Genomic DNA, 16,800 nt, shown 5'->3' with positions numbered 1-16,800 from the left:
TGTGCTGGGGTCATCCCCACGAATGCGCAGGGGGCTTCGATTCCGCAACGGCAATGTGCTGAAGTCCCACTGCTGTCATGCCAGCCCCGCCGGCGTGAATCAAACCACCTACCGTACCGGCGGGACTAACGGCGCGGGCGGGCTCCGGGGTCCTGGCCCGGGGTCCTGGCCCTGGCGCAGGCGGGCTCCGGGGTCCTGGCCCGGGGTCCTGGCCCTGGCGCGGGCGGGCTCCGGGGTCCTGGCCCGGGGTCCTGGCCCTGGCGCAGGCGGGCTCCGGGGTCCTGACCCGGGGTCCTGGCCCTGGCGCGGGCGGGCTCCGGGGTCCTGGCCCGGGGTCCTGGCCCTGGCGCGGGCGGGCTCCGGGGTCCTGACCCGGGGTCCTGGCCCTGGCGCAGGCGGGCTCCGGGGTCCTGGCCCGGGGTCCTGGCCCTGGCGCGGGCGGGTTCCGGGGTCCTGGCCCGGGGACCTGGCCCTGGCGCGGGCGGGCTCCGGGGTCCTGGCCCGGGGTCCTGGCCCTGGCGCGGGCGGGCTCCGGGGTCCTGGGGGGGGGGGGGGCGCGGGGTGATCTGACCCCGGGGGGTGCCCCCACGGTGGCCTGGCCCGCGATCGGGCCCACCGATCCGCGGCGGGCCTGTGCCGTGGGAGCACTGTTTTCCTTTTGCCTCAGCCATAGCCTCCGCGATGGCCAATGCGGAAGTGACCCCCCCTGCGCATACGCAGGGATGACGTCAGCAGCCGCTGATGCTCCCCGCGCGTGTGCGGACTTCCGCCAGCTGCCGGAGTCCCTTCGGCCCCGACCCGCGTGGTGCCAAAGGCCTTTACCGCCGGCCAACCATTCCTGCGCGGGCCTAGCCCCTCAAAATGAGGGCTTGGCCCCGAAAGATGCGGAGAAATCCACACCTTTGGGGCAGCCCGACGCCAGAGTGGTTCCCGCCACTCCATCCCGCCGGGACCCCCCGCCCCGCCCCTGTTATGTGAGATCTTATTGAAAGTCTTCTGAAAGTCTAAATAAACCACATCCACCAGCTCTCCCTGGTCAACTCTACTAGTTACATCTTCAAAGAATTCAACTATATTTGTCGAGCATGATTTCCCTTTCGTAAATCCACGCTGACTTTGTCTGATTACACCCCTGCTTTCCAAATGCTGAGCTATGAAATCCTTGACAATGGACTCTAGCAACTTTCCAACTATTGATGTTAGGCTCACATCGCCTTCAATTTCAGGAGGTTATAGATGGGCTGATCAGATGGAATGCAATCCTGTAAGTGTGAGGTGATGCACTTGGGCAGGACAAACAAGGCAACGGAATACAGGATAAACGGCAGGACCCTGGGAAGCAGCGAGCATCAGAGGGACCTTCGTCTGCATGTACTCCCGTACCTTAAGGTAGCAGAGCAGGTGGAGACAGAGGTTAAGCAGGCACAGGTATATTTGCCTTTATTAGCCGAGGCACAGAGTTTAAGAGCAGGGAGGTTATGCTGGAAGTGTATCAAACGTTGGTTAGGCCACAGCGAGAGTATTGTGTGCCGTTCTGGAATCCACATTACAGGAGGGATGTGATAGCCACTGGAAAGGGAGCAGAGGAGATTTACCAGGATGTTGTCCGGGCTGGAGAGTTTTAGTTATGAAGAGAGATTGGACAGACTGGGGTTGTTTTCCTTGGAGCAGAGAGACTGAGTGGGGACAGGATTGAGATGTATAAAATTATGAGGGGTACAGATAGAGGAGACAGGAAGAAACTTTTCCCCTTGGTGGAGGGATCAATGACCAGGGGGCAGAGATTTCAGGTGAGGGGCAGGAGGTTTAGAGGGGATGTGATTTACCCAGAGGGGGGTGGGAGTCTGGGACTCGCTGCCTGAAAGGTGGAGGCAGAGACCCTCAGAACATCCTTCAGCACTGACCCTCTGACAGTCCTGGGGACTTGTCAGCCTTTAGGTCCAATAATTTTCCCAGTACCTTTTTCCCAGTGATGGTGATCCTTTTCGGTTTCTTCCTCCCATTCAGCTCTTGATTTTCAAATCTCTTTGGGAAGTTTTCCAAGTCTTCTACAGCGAAGTCAGACACCAGCTTAACAACTCTGAAATTTCTTGTTTCCTATAGTTTTCGATAACTCGATTGTCGTAAAGATCCATCAGGTTCACATAAAGTTCACCACCACACTCCTCATTACTGTATAGACCAAGACGTGAGCAGCCGGTCTCCACTCCCCCATGCCAGCATAGGGGGCACTTGTGTCGGAGTTCAGGGCACCATACTCACTGGACCACTCATGGTATCACCATGGTTATACTTTCTGAATTGTAAATATTACATCTGAGCACCTTTTGAATTGATGTACAAATACTCAGGTGTCTCGGCGTGTTTTCATGCACTGCAAAATGCAATAAGAATGTTTACGGTTTAAGGATATTCCTCCCAGTAACAATGAAGGTGAAAAACTTGGGTCCACCTCACATTGAAGCCATCAGCAGCAAGTGGGTGCCAGATTGTGTGGCAGCACAGGACGTTTTCCTTCTCTGCTAAATCCCACAAAGTTCCGGTGTTCAAAGGCTCAAGCACTGAGATTCTTGGATCCTGCATTGTCCTTTCTAACTTGACTTTAATGGTCTGATTCACAGACTGATGCAGTGCAGCAGCTGAATCTTAACCACGAGTACAGGGTCCGAGGCATTCACCTGTACGGCAGTGTTATACATGGCGTAAGTGTACGCAATACCGGTTGACAGGCCATGTATGCTCCAGGGAATATTGCTCATCTGCTGGCCCCACTACCTTGGCAGCATTTGCATCCCAGGTGGTGGAGAATGAGGGGCGTCATTCTCCGACCCCCCGCCGGGTCGGAGAATGGCCGTTGGCCGCTGTGAATCCCGCCCCCGCCGAAGTCTCCGGTACCGGAGATTGGGCGGGGGCGGGAATCGGGCCGCGCCGGTTGGCGGGACCCCCCGCTCAATTCTCCGGCCCGGATGGGCCGAAGTCCCGCCCAGAAATTGCCTGTCCCGCCGGCGTAAATCAAACCTGGTATTTACCGGCGGGACCAGGCGGCGTGGGCGGGCTCCGGGGTCCTGGCGGGGGGCGCGGGGCGATCTGACTCCGGGGGGTGCCCCCAGGGTGGCCTGGCCCGCGATCGGGGCCCACCGATCCGCGGGCGGGCCTGTGCCGTGGGGGCACTCATTCCCTTCTGCCTCCGCCACGGCCTCCACCATGGCGGAGGCGGAAGAGACCCCCTTCACTGCGCATGCGCGGGAAACTGTCGGCGGCCGCTGACGCTCCCGCGCATGCGCCGGGAAACTGTCAGCGGCCGCTGACGCTCCCGCGCATGCGCCGCATTTCCGTGCCAGCTGGCGGGGCAACAAACGCCATTTCCGCCAGCTGGCGGGGCGGAAATCCCTCCGGCGTCGGCCTAGCCCCTCAATGTTGGGGCTAGGCCGCCAAAGATGCGGAGCATTCCGCACCTTTGGGCCGGCGCGATGCCCGTCTGATTGGCGCCGTTTTTGGCGCCAGTTGGCGGACATCGCGCCGCTGGGGGAGAATTTTGCCCGTGCTTTGTGCCGGTAGCCGGGCTTTTGGAAAGCTGGAATGCTGAATTTAGCACCCACTCCGGAAACTGGGCCATTGGCCAGAATAGATGTTGCACAAGTTCATTCAAAGAGCTGTTGTTGCAGTTATCGGCTCATCCTGAGCAATAATAGGGCAGCACGGTAGCACAAGTGGATAGAACTGTGGCTTCACAGCGCCAGGGTCCCAGGTTCGATTCCCCACTGGGTCACTGTCTTTGCAGAGTCTGCACGTTCTCCCCGTGTCCGCGTGGGTTTCCTCCGGGCGCTCCGGTTTCATCCCACAGTCCAAAGACGTGCAGGTTAGGTGGATTGGCCATGAAGGTTGGGAGGGGTCATTGGGTTACGGGGATAGGGTGGAAGTGAGGGCTTAAGTGGGTCGGTGCAGACTCGATGGGCCGAATGGCCTCCTTCTGCACTGTATGTTCTATGTTCTAAATATGCCTATCTGTACCTACGTTGTTTAAACTTTGAGAGAATGTGGGCATCAGTGGCAAAGGGAGCATTGATTGCCCATCCCTAATTGAACTGAACATTTCAGAGGGCAGTTTAGCATCAAATCACATTGCTGTGGGCCTGGAGTCACATGTAGGCCAGACCAGATAAGGACGGCAGATTTCCTTCCCTGAAGGACACTAGTAAACCAGATTGGTTTTTACGACAATCGATGATAGTTTCAAGGTCACCATTACTAAGGCTACGTTTTAATTCCGGATTTATTAATTGAATGGAAATTCCACCAGCTGCTGGTGTGGGATTTGAACTCATGCCCCCAGAGCCTCAGCCTCTGGATTACGAGTCTAGTGACATCACCACAACATGGGTTCTCTTTCAGAGGGTCAGTACAGGCTTAATGGACCGAGTGTCTTCCTTCTGCACTGTTGGGATTGATTCTCTGCAGCAGATGGGCAAAATGGTCTGTTTCTGTGCTTGCAAATACTTTATAATTTGAGTTGGAGGCCACAGTTTAGTAGCAGAATTCAACATAAACTCTCTGCGCCCTGAATTTGCACAATATCTACACAACCCACTGTCCCCCAATTTGTACAATATCTACACAACACACTTTCCCCAATTTGTACAATATCTACACAACACACTTTCCCCCAATTTGTACAATATCTACACAACCCACTGTCCCCCAATTTGTACAATATCTACACAACACACTTTCCCCAATTTGTACAATATCTACACAACACACTATCCCCCAATTTTTACAATATCTACACAACACACTATACCCCCAATTTGTACAATATCTACACAACACACTATCCTTCCAATTTGTACAATATCTACACAACTCACTATCCCCCAATTTGTATCATATCTACACAACACACTATCCCTCCAATTTGTACAATATCTACACAACACACTATCCCCCAATTTGTATAATCTCTATAAAAGAATGGAAGACATCAACTACAATAACTCTGTGTATCACTTACAATTGTATGAACACATGAAGAAAGTAAAACACAGTCTAGGAAATGGATCTTAAATCTGTACACAATAAAAACCTTTGCAATCAGAATTTGTGTTTGACTGGGGTAACTGCACTGGTGACTACAAATCATAAACCCTTATTGAGGTTAGTGATCAGAAATTAATGTTCCATTCTGTGGAATCCATTGCGATATCCAAGTGCACAGTAAGTTCATGTGACGATTACTCATGGTTACACAACACACAGAGAGTGGGCAAGAATGACTGGTGTGACTGTTGGAGAGTGATTATTCATTCACCATCTCCTGTACCATCTACTTTTTCAATGCTTATTTGATGTGATTTAATTGTGTTTTTTTTGAATATCAGAAGATAGAAATAAGTTTATCTGTTTTGCGCTAGTGATGCTGGAATAAAACCCACCAGCAGCCGCCGATTCAGTATTCACCTAACTACTGGGTAAATGACGAACAGGCAGTGATAATATTCTGCAGCACTTGAGTTTGAAGCTGTGGCAATGGCCTTTATGTTCTGTAATAAAACATCGATGGTTCTATATTGTGCCCTTCCCCCGTCCTTAAAATAAACCACATTTCAAAAGCTCGTATTTATAAACCTCAGGGTTGATTACAAATTCTGTAATTTACGGTCATTTCCAGCAGATTCACAGATGAACAACTTCCACTTGCTCAAAATAAACCCAAAACATATTGACAGCCGAACATCTGTTTTCATTTTGAATGAAACCAACTACATTGTAACCTATGTGGTTTAATTACATTATAAATCTACATTGAGCATCAAATCATACCACAGAACACAGAGCTCGTCCCAATCACGCCAATCCATCCAAACATGCGCGTTGCCAGATTCACCCTCTGTGCAGGATTAATTTTCTTTGCATGTCCTCACAATTACCATAGATCCCAAAACAATACAAAATAACCCCTGCATTTCCACAGCTTCGTTAATGTTGAAATAAGCTGCTGTTATCTGAGGTAAATTACTGCTGGGTCACTTGCCCACCACACAACATTGTATCACAGAATAACACAGGACACCATTTAGCCCATCGAGTCTTTAACGGCCCTTTCAAAGGACAATCCAATGAGTCTCAACTTTTCCTTCAACTATTTATCAAATTGCTTTTTGAAAGCCACAAATCTGGGGTGAAATTCTCCTACCCGCCCCGCCACATTTCTGCCCCGACCGGCCGGCGGGGCCGGTCAATGGGGTTTCCCATTGTGGGGCACCCCCACGCCGTCGGGAAACCCCCGGGCGCCGGCAGAACGGAGACTCCCGCCGGCGGAGAATGACGCCCCTGATTTCGCCACTCTCTCCATCAAGGCCCTCCAGACCCACTCTCTCAGGCAGTGCCCTCCAGACCCACTCTCTCGGGCAGTGCCCTCCAGACCCACTCTCTCGGGCAGTGCCCTCCAGACCCACTCTCTCCATCAGGGCCCTCCAGACCCACTCTCTCGGGCAGGGCCCTCCAGACCCACTCTCTCCATCAGGGCCCTCCAGACCCACTCTCTCGGGCAGTGCCCTCCAGACCCACTCTCTCGGGCAGGGCCCTTCAGACCCACTCTCTGCAGAACTAAGTTTTTCCTCATGTTGCTGCTGGTTCATGGCCCTTCAGCCATTCGAAGCAGTTACTCTTCCTTTACTCCATCTAAACCCTTCAGATTTTGAACAACTCTATCTAATCGCCTTTTAACTTTCTCTGCGTCAAGCAGAACAACCCAGCTTCTCCAGCCTACCCACATTTCTTTAATTCCTTATCCCGGGAACCATTCTGGTAAATCTCTTCTGGATATCTCCAACATCCTTAGGGCAGCACGGTAGCACATAGGTTAGCACTGTTGTTTCTCAGCACCAGGGTTCCAGGTTCGATTCCAGCCTTGGGTCACTGTCTGTGCGGAGTCTGCATGTTCTCCCCGTGTCTGCGTGGGTTTCCTCCGGGTGCTCCGGTTTCCTCCCACAGTCCGGAAGGACGTGCTGTTAGGTGGATTGGACATTCTGAATTCTCCCTCTGTGTACCCGAACAGGCGCCGGAATGTGGCGACTAGGGGATTTTCACAGTAACTTCATTGCAGTGTTAATGTCAGCCTACTTGTGACACTAATAAAGATTATTATTATTATTAATCCTACAGTGTGGTGAGGGCGCATTCCAGCTATTCCAAAACAGTGTTTTTTATTAGATGAGCATAATTTCTGTGAGTTTGAAATTATGCCCCGATTTATAATGCTCTCTGAACAGGTTTGTTAACTGTCCTATCACCCTCAAAGATTTATGCATCTGTTCGTCCAGCTCCATCTGCTTTCGCACCCTCTTTCAAATTGTATCTTTCAGTTTCTAGCCCCTCACACTTCTGCAATGAATTTCATCTGCCAGGTGTCCACTTATTCCACCTCCCTGAGTTTCTCACTATAGCTTCTTTACTGTTTATTCCATTTCCAGGTTTTGTGTCGCCTGTAAGTGCCATGCCCTGTAAATATCCCAAACCAAATCCATTGAACTATTTCAGAAACAACAACAATCTGACCCCTGGGGTATTGTATTAATTCCAGTCTGAAAAGCAGCCAATCACCAAAATGCTATTTTCCATCCCTTGGCCAAATTTGTACGCCATTTTTGCCATTATCTCTTTTTATTCTGTTCACAAACTTATTGGGCGGGATTCTCGCATCCGGCGGCAGAGTGTCCACGGCGTCGGAAACGACGTCGCGTTTCATGACGGCGTGAACGGGCCGCTGGGAGTACCGATTCTGGCCCCTAGAGGGAGCCAGCACGGCGCCGGAGCGGTTCGCGCCGCTCCAGCCTCCCATCCCCGGCGCGAAATGTGCGCCCCGGGATCCGCACGTGCACAGTGGAGCCGGCGCCAACTCGCGCATGCACGGTGGCCTCCCTCAACGCGCCGGCCCCAATGCAACATGGCGCGGGAGTTCAGGGGCCGGCGCGGAGGAAAATAGGCCCGGGGAGCGAGAGACCGGCCCGCTGATCGGTGGGCCCCGATCGCGGGCCAGGCCCCATCGGAGCCCCCCCGGGGTCGGAGCCCCCCTCCCCCGCCCCCCAACCCTGCACGCAGAGTTCCCGCCGGCTGCGACCAGGTGTGGACAGCGCCGGCGGAACTCTGCCTTTCCAGAGCGGCCGCTCGGCCCATCCGGCTCGGAGAATCGGCGGCCCAGCCGCGTACGGCTGCCCCGCGACCGGCGCCCCGCACCAAACGCGCCGGCGCCAACGGTCGCGATTGCCGGCTCCGCGGTGAATCGCGTGCCGGCGCCGTGGAGGCGTGGCCTGGTTGCAGGGATTCTCCGGCCCGGCCCCAGGCTGGGAATTTCCCGCCCAGTGTGCGGCACTTTATCAAACACCTTTGAAAGTCGAAACACACAGCATCAACTGCACAATCTCCCACCACACTCTCTATTTTCCCGGAATAAATCTGTCCTGGCGTCCTGTACTAATCCATGCTGGCCCAAGTGACAGCTTTTAAAAATAATTTAAAGACTCACTTCTTTTTTCGTCCAATTAAGGGGCAATTTAGCGCGGCCAATCCAGCTGCTCTGCACATCTTTTGTGTTGTGGGGGTGAAACCCACGCAGACACGGGGGAGAATGTGCAAACTCCACACGGACAGTGACCCGGGGCCAGGATCGAAACCGGGTCCTTGGCACTGTGAGGCAGCAGTGCTAACCACTGTGCCACCATGCTGCCCCCCCCCCAAGTGACTGTTAATCGCAAATCAGATTATTGTTCTTGACAGCACTGGCAGTAACTTGACTGGTCTGTAGTTGCTGGGCTTATATTTACACTTTTTAGGCATGGGTGTAACCGTGGCAATTGCCCAGCCCTCTGGCAGCAGTCCTGGTTCTAAGCAGGGCAGGAAGATCACGGCCTGTGCCTCTGCAATTTCCACCTTTACTTCCTGCAGCAATTGAGTATGAATCTCAGTTGATACTAGTTACTTAACTACTTCCAGGACAGCCATTCTTTCCAGTGCTTCCTTACTTTTATCTCATTCAGTATCGCAGCAATTTTCTTGTTTACCATTGTTTTGGCAATATCTTCTGTTTTATGTAAAAACCAATGCAAAATACTAATTTAATGCCTGAGCCATGTTCTGCCTCCACCTCCAGATCTCCAGTTTGGTCGCTCAGCAGCCCCACCACTCTTCTGAAAATCTTTTTATTGCTACAGAAAAATTGGATTTCTTTTGGCTATTTTTATTCCCGCTTTGTCCCTCTTATTTTCTTTGTCACTTCCCCTCAGTACACTGTTTCTTCTTTGCATCATCAATCTGATATTTGTTGTATGCATCCTTTTTCTGCTTCATCTTACTCTGTAGCTTCTTCACCATCCAGGGAATTCTGACTTTCATTGCCTTTCCTGACCCACTTGTGAAGAGTGTGCTTCGACGATACTGCGATCACCGTCCTTTTCAAGGCCACCCGTTCCTGCCCGCCAGACTGACTCCAATCTATCTCAGAGCCATCCGCAGTATGTTGAAATGAGGCACCTCCAGTTCAGTATTGTTATTCCAGATTGTTCCTTGTCCTTTCGCTGAACTAATGCAAATCTTATGATACTATTTCCCAGATGCTCCCCCACTGTGACATTTTCCAGTTGACCCACTTCTCCAGTCCCCAAAGACACGCTGTTGGGTAATTTGGACATTCTGAATTCTCCCTCTGTGTACCCGAACAGGCGCCGGAATGTGGCGACAAGGTGATTTTCACAGTAACTTCATTGCAGTGTTAATGTAAACCTACTTGTGACAATAATAAAGATTATTATTATTAAATCCCACTTTTGATGGTGAGTAGGAAACGTATTGCTCAAGAAAGTTCTCCTGAACACAATTCCCTGCCTTTTCCCATCTAATATCAGGATAATGAAAGTCCCTCTTATCACCATTCCATGGCTCATGCATCACTCCGCAATGACTTTGCAAATTTGCTTCTCAATCTCCTCACCAGTAGTTCTTGGCCTTTAAGAAACAATAAGAACTGAATTTTACTTGCCCCGGGCAGGCATGTTTCCTGTGGAGGGGCCACATTAAATAGTGTGGGTGCTGACCCTACCACCTTCCAGCCCACCCCTGAGCTCACCCCCACAGTACAGGGTGGCGGGCGGCCTGCCGATTTGGGGATTTGCTGGGACACTTGTGGCTGTCGTGATGAGTACAAGTCTAAACACTTCAACAAATGTATCTTTTCTCAGCAGTACTGATGGGATTAATTCGACAGCCCTTTCATAAGAGTCAAATGGGCTTGCGAGACCACCTGGTTTCCTCCTCTGCCTCTATTCTAATGTTCTATGTCACTGAGGGGCAGCATGTACGTGAGGGAAAGGAGAAGGCCAAGGATGGATTTGTGATGTCCAAAGTCAGCACTCAGGCAACGTGAGGATGTTGAACAAGTCAAATTAGTCACTTTAATTTTTAACAAATTTGCAACTGTGACGACTGCCGATCAGAAACGGCTCTAAAGATCGAGCTCCAACATGATAGATGATTGGCTGTTCTGTTTCTGACCAGTAGGAAGAGCACGACTCTTCTCTGCAGCTAACATTCACAATCCAGTTTCACAAGTCAGGCAGCATCAGTCTGACACTTCAGCAAGCTGCAGATTCCACTAAACTCCTCTCACTCTCTCACCCTCATTTCAGGCTAGTTTAATATCAGGGGCGGAATTCTCCGGTATCGGCGCGATGTCCGCCGACTGGCGCCCAAAATGGCGCAAATCAGTCGGGCATCGCGCCGCCCCAAAGGTGCGGAATGCTCCGCATGTTGGGGGGGCGAGCCCCAACCTTAAGGGGCTAGGTCGGCGCTGGACGAATTTCCGCCCCGCCAGCTGGCGGAAAAGGCTTTTGTTGCCCCGCCAGCTGGCGCAGAAATGACATCTCCGGGCGGCGCATGCGCGGGATCGTCAGCGGCCGCTGACGGCATTCCCGCGCATGCACAGTGGAGGGAGTCTCTTCCGCCTCCGCCATGGTGGAGACCGTGGCGAAGGCGGAATGGAAAGAGTGCCCCCACGGCACAGGCCCGCCCGCGGATCGGTGGGCCCCGATCGCGGGCCAGGCCACCGTGGGGGCACCCCCCGGGGCCAGATCGCCCCGCGCCCCACCCAGGACCCCGGAGCCCGCCCGCGCCGCCTTGTCCCGCCGGTAAGGTAGGTGGTCTAATCTACGCCGGCGGGACAGGCATTTTAGCGGCGGGACTTCGGCCCATGCGGGCCGGAGAATTCAGCGGGGGGAGGCCCGCCAACCGGCGCGGCGCGATTCCCACCCCCGCCGAATATCCGGTGCCGGAGAATTCGGCAACCGGCGGGGGTGGGATTCACGCCAGCCCCCGGCGATTCTCCGACCCGGCGGGGGGTTGGAGAATCTCGCCCCAGCTCTGCATACTGAATTTATTAAATCATCACTAAGTAGGCATCAACAAAGGTCCGATTTACAGCTCCTGGGCATCATTCAGCGCGGGGCGATCTGGCCCCGGGGGGTGCCCCTACATTGGCCTGGCCCGCGATCGGGGCCCACCGATCCGCGGGCGGGCCTGTGCCGTGGGGGCACTCTTTCCCTTCCGCCTCCGCCACGGTCTCCACCATGGCGGAGGCGGAAGAGACTCCCTCCACTGCGCATGCGCGGGAAACTGTCAGCGGCCGCTGACGCTCCCGCGTATGCGCCGCCCGGAGATGTCATTTCCGCGCCAGCTGGCGGGGCACCAAAGGCCTTTTCCGCCAGCTGGCGGGGCGGAAATTCGTCCGGCGCCGACCTAGCCCCTTAAGGTTGGGGCTCGGCCCCCAAAGATGCGGAGCATTCCGCACCTTTGGGGCGGCGCGATGCCCGTCTGATTTGTGCCGTTTTGGGCGCCAGTCGGCGGATATCGCGCAGTTTCCGGAGAATTTCGCCCCAGGTTTCTGTTCTCACCGTGGCAAAAACAGCTTTTTGCCAAATCACTCATGATATCCTTTGTGACTGTAACAGAAAAAAACGTTCCCTTCTCGTCTTTCTCAACCTGTCTGCAGAGTTTGACACGGTTTGACCATATCTTCCTATCCAACACCTCTCCACTGATGTCGAGCTGGGCGGCACTGCTCTCATCTGGCACCTTCTTATCTATCGAATTGTAGCCAGAGAATCATTTGCTATCTTCTTGAACCCACGGCATTACCTCTGGAGTCCCACAAGAATTTATCCTTGCCCGTCCTCCCTATTTCTCGTCTAGATATTGCCCCGAAGCAGACAACGTATGAAAGCACAGTGTCAGTTTTTACACGGATGTGGGTTGAGGTTACAATCACATCAGGCATGATCTTATTGAATGGCACAGCAGGGTTGAGGGGCCGAGCGGCCTCCTCCTGCTCATAATTACTATGTTCAGATTACACAATGTTCAGCACCATTCGCAACTCCCCAGGTAATGAAACAGTCCCTGTCCAAATGCAGCAAGACCTGGACAATATCCAGGCTCGGGGCTGACAAGTAACAAGTACCAGGCAATGACCATCTCCGACAAGGCAGAATCTAACCATCGCCCCCTGACATTCAATGGCATTACCATCGCTGAATCCCATCATCAACATTCTGGGGGTTACCATTGATCAGAAATTGTACTAGACGCAGACATATAAATATTGTGGCTACAAGAGCAGGTCAAAGGCTAGGAATCCTATGACAAGTAACTCACCTCCTGACTCCCCAAAGCCCGTCCACCATCTACAAGGCACAAGTCAGGAGTGTGATGGAAAACTCTCCACTTGCCTGGATGAGTACAGCTCCCAACAACACTCAAGAAGCTCAACATCATCCAGGACAAAGCAGCCCGTTTGATTGACACCCCTTCCACAAACATTCAAACCCTCCACCACTGACGCACAGTGGCAGCCGTGTGTACCATCTACAAGATGCACTGCAGTAACTGACTCAGACAGAACCTTCCAAACCCACGACCACTACCATCTAGAAGGACAAGAGCAGCAGATACCTGGGAACCCCACCGCCTGGAGGATCCCCTCCAAGTCACTCACCACCCTGACTGGGAAATACATTGCAGTTCCTTCACTGTTGCTGGAACTCCCTCCCTAACAACAGAGACTGCAGTGGTTCAAGAAGGCAGCTTACCACCACCTTCTCAAGGGAAATTAGGGATGGACAGATTTCCTTCCCTAAAGGACATTAGTGAGCCAGATGGGTTTTTATGTCAATCCGTTGATTTAGGATCGAGTTTACTGCATCAGCTTTTTCTTTCCAGATTAATTTTCAAACTGAACTCAAATTTTAAATTGCTTAGATGGGATTTGAAATCCTGACTTTGGGAAAATTGAGTTAATGTGGGGTGTTCCAGAGAGATGCTTGTTTCATAGTTCAAATTTATAAGCTGCACATTCTATGATTGAAACAAGGTAGACAGCTGAGAGATAAATCTTTTACTCACCGCGGTACAGAGGGAGAGATGTTTCCAATTTCTGCTGATGAGGAAAATCCTTCCAATTCTTGGCACTTTCAAAAGGAAAGAAAAATTTATGAGGTTAGTTGGCAATTTCAAACTATTAAATTTCAAACGATTAAACTATCAACAGGTGATTCAGCGAAAGAGAGAAAAAGGAAAATATTGGAAATTGGTCACAGAAACTGAATTTGCTGTCCTTCCATTCCTGCTCAAACTATCCAAATGAAATATACACACCCGAAAACATGAGACATTATTCACCTGCCGGGAAAAGCTGAACCTGCTATATCTGGCATCAACACAAAGGGACAAAATTCAAAAACCCGAACAGCCAAAAACTAAAATCAATTCTGACGGTGGAAATTAGGGGCTGGATTCCCAGCTGTCGGGATTCTCCGCTGCCGGGATTCCCCACTGTCGGGATTCTCTCCTGTCGGGACTCTGCGCTGTCGGGATTCCCCGCTATTGGGATTCTCTCCTGTCGGGATTCTCCGCTGTCGGGATTCCCCGCTGTCGGGATTCTCTCCTGTCGGGATTCTCCGCTGTCGGGATTCCCCGCTGTCGGGATTCTCTCCTGTCGGGATTCTCCGCTGTCGGGATTCTCTCCTGTCGGGATTCTCCGCTGTCGGGATTCCCCACTGTCGGGATTCTCTCCTGTCGGGACTCTGCGCTGTCGGGATTCCCCGCTATTGGGATTCTCTCCTGTCGGGATTCTCCGCTGTCGGGATTCCCCGCTGTCGGGATTCTCTCCTGTCGGGATTCTCCGCTGTCGGGATTCCCCGCTGTCGGGATTCTCTCCTGTCGGGATTCTCCGCTGTCGGGATTCTCCGCTGTCGGGATTCCCCGCTGTCGGGATTCCCCCCTGTCGGGATTCTCTCCTGTCGGGATTCCCCGCTGTCGGGATTCTCTCCTGTCGGGATTCTCCGCTGTCGGGATTCCCCGCTGTCGGGATTCTCTCCTGTCGGGATTCTCCGCTGTCGGGATTCCCCGCTGTCGGGATTCTCTCCTGTCGGGATTCTCCGCTGTCGGGATTCTCTCCTGTCGGGATTCTCCGCTGTCGGGATTCTCCGCTGTCGGGATTCTCTCCTGTCGGGATTCTCCGCTGTCGGGATTCCCCGCTGTCGGGATTCTCCGCTGTCGGGATTCCCCGCTGTCGGGATTCTCTCCTGTCGGGATTCTCCGCTGTCGGGATTCTCCGCTGTCGGGATTCTCTCCTGTCTGGATTCTCTCCTGTCGGGATTCCCCGCTGTCGGGATTCTCTCCTGTCGGGATTCCCCGCTGTCGGGATTCTCTCCTGTCGGGATTCTCCGCTGTCGGGATTCCCCGCTGTCGGGATTCTCTCCTGTCGGGATTCTCCGCTGTCGGGATTCTCCGCTGTCGGGATTCCCCGCTGTCGGGATTCTCTCCTGTCGGGATTCTCCGCTGTTGGGATTCTCCGCTGTCGGGATTCTCTCCTGTCTGGATTCTCTCCTGTCGGGATTTCCCGCTGTCGGGATTCCCCGCTGTCGGGATTCTCTCCTGTCGGGATTCTCCGCTGTCGGGATTCTCCGCTGTCGGGATTCTCTCCTGTCTGGATTCTCTCCTGTCGGGATTCCCCGCTGTCGGGATTCTCTCCTGTCGGGATTCCCCGCTGTCGGGATTCTCTCCTGTCGGGATTCTCCGCTGTCGGGATTCCCCGCTGTCGGGATTCTCTCCTGTCGGGATTCTCCGCTGTCGGGATTCTCCGCTGTCGGGATTCCCCGCTGTCGGGATTCTCTCCTGTCGGGATTCTCCGCTGTCAGGATTCTCCGCTGTCGGGATTCTCTCCTGTCTGGATTCTCTCCTGTCGGGATTCCCCGCTGTCGGGATTCTCTCCTGTCGGGATTCCCCGCTGTCGGGATTCTCTCCTGTCGGGATTCTCCGCTGTCGGGATTCTCCGCTGTCGGGATTCTCTCCTGTCGGGATTCCCTGCTGTCGGGATTCTCTCCTGTCGGGATTCCCCGCTGTCGGGATTCTCTCCTGTCGGGATTCTCCGCTGTCGGGATTCTCCGCTGTCGGGATTCTCTCCTGTCGGGATTCCCTGCTGTCGGGATTCTCTCCTGTCGGGATTCCCCGCTGTCGGGATTCTCTCCTGTCGGGATTCCCCGCTGTCGGGATTCCCGCTGTCTGGATTCTCTGCTGTCGGGATTCTCTCCTGTCGGGATTCCCCGCTGTCGGGATTCTCCGCTGTCGGGATTCTCTCCTGTCGGGATTCCCCGCTGTCGGGAAACTCCGCTGTCGGGATTCCCCGCTGTCGGGATTCCCTGCTGTCGGGATTCCCTGCTGTCGGGAATCTCCGCTGTCGGGATTCTCTCCTGTCGGGATTCTCCGCTGTCGGGATTCCCCGCTGTCGGGAATCTCCGCTGTCGGGATTCTCTCCTGTCGGGATTCTCCGCTGTCGGGATTGTCCACTGTCGGGATTCCCCGCTGTCGGGATTGTCCACTGTCGGGATTCCCCGCTGTCGGGATTCTCCGCTGTCGGGATTCCCCGCTGTCGGGATTCTCCGCTGTCGGGATTCTCTCCTGTCGGGATTCTCCCCTGTCGGGATTCTCTCCTGTTGGGATTCTCCGCTGTCGGGATTCTCTCCTGTCGGGATTCTCCGCTGTCGGGATTCTCTCCTGTCGGGATTCTCCGCTGTCGGGATTCTCTCCTGTCGGGATTCCCCGCTGTCGGGATTCTCCCCTGTCGGGATTCCCCGCTGTCGGGATTCTCTCCTGTCGGGATTCTCCGCTGTCGGGATTCCCCGCTGTCGGGATTCTCTCCTGTCGGGATTCCCCGCTGTCGAGATTCTCCCCTGTCAGGATTCTCCGCTGTCGGGATTCTCTCCTGTCGGGATTCCCCGCTGTCGGGAATCTCCGCTGTCGGGATTCTCTCCTGTCGGGATTCCCCGCTGTCGGGATTCTCCGCTGTCGGGATTCTCTCCTGTCGGGATTCTCTCCTGTCGGGATTCTCCGCTGTCGGGATTCCCCGCTGTCGGGATTCTCTCCTGTCGGGATTCTCCGCTGTCGGGATTCCCCGCTGTCGGGATTCTCTCCTGTCGGGATTCCCCGTTGTCGGGATTCTCTCCTGTCGGGATTCTCTCCTGTCGGGATTCCCCGCTGTCGGGATTCTCTCCTGTCGGAATTCTCCGCTGTCGGGATTCTCTCCTGTCGGGATTCTCCGCTGTCGGGATTCCCCGCTGTCGGGATTCTCCGCTGTTGGGATTCTCTCCTGTCGGGATTCTCTCCTGTCGGGATTCTCCGCTGTCGGGATTCTCTCCTGTCGGGATTCTCTCCTGTCGGGATTCCCCGCTGTCGGGATTCTCTCCTGTCGGGATTCTC

The 16,800-nt window shown here is 53.8% G+C and overlaps 1 protein-coding gene across 5 annotated transcripts in view; it reads right to left on the bottom strand.

The window, feature by feature from the left end:
• Positions 1 to 16,800, bottom strand: part of lpp (LIM domain containing preferred translocation partner in lipoma) — a 672,742-nt gene that overhangs the window by 500,080 nt on the left and 155,862 nt on the right. For all 5 annotated transcript variants that reach the window (XM_072473629.1, XM_072473634.1, XM_072473633.1 and 2 more), the window contains exon 2: positions 13,447 to 13,511. Coding sequence is in view for 1 of the 5 variants with exons in the window: in XM_072473632.1 (XP_072329733.1) it covers positions 13,447 to 13,511 (65 nt within the window). In the remaining 4 variants the exon portion in view is untranslated. The remainder of the gene's footprint in view (positions 1 to 13,446; positions 13,512 to 16,800) is intronic.

This window comes from Scyliorhinus torazame, chromosome 14 (genome assembly GCF_047496885.1).
Source record: "Scyliorhinus torazame isolate Kashiwa2021f chromosome 14, sScyTor2.1, whole genome shotgun sequence".
NCBI lineage: Eukaryota > Metazoa > Chordata > Chondrichthyes > Carcharhiniformes > Scyliorhinidae > Scyliorhinus > Scyliorhinus torazame.
This window is presented reverse-complemented; position numbering and strand designations above follow the sequence as displayed.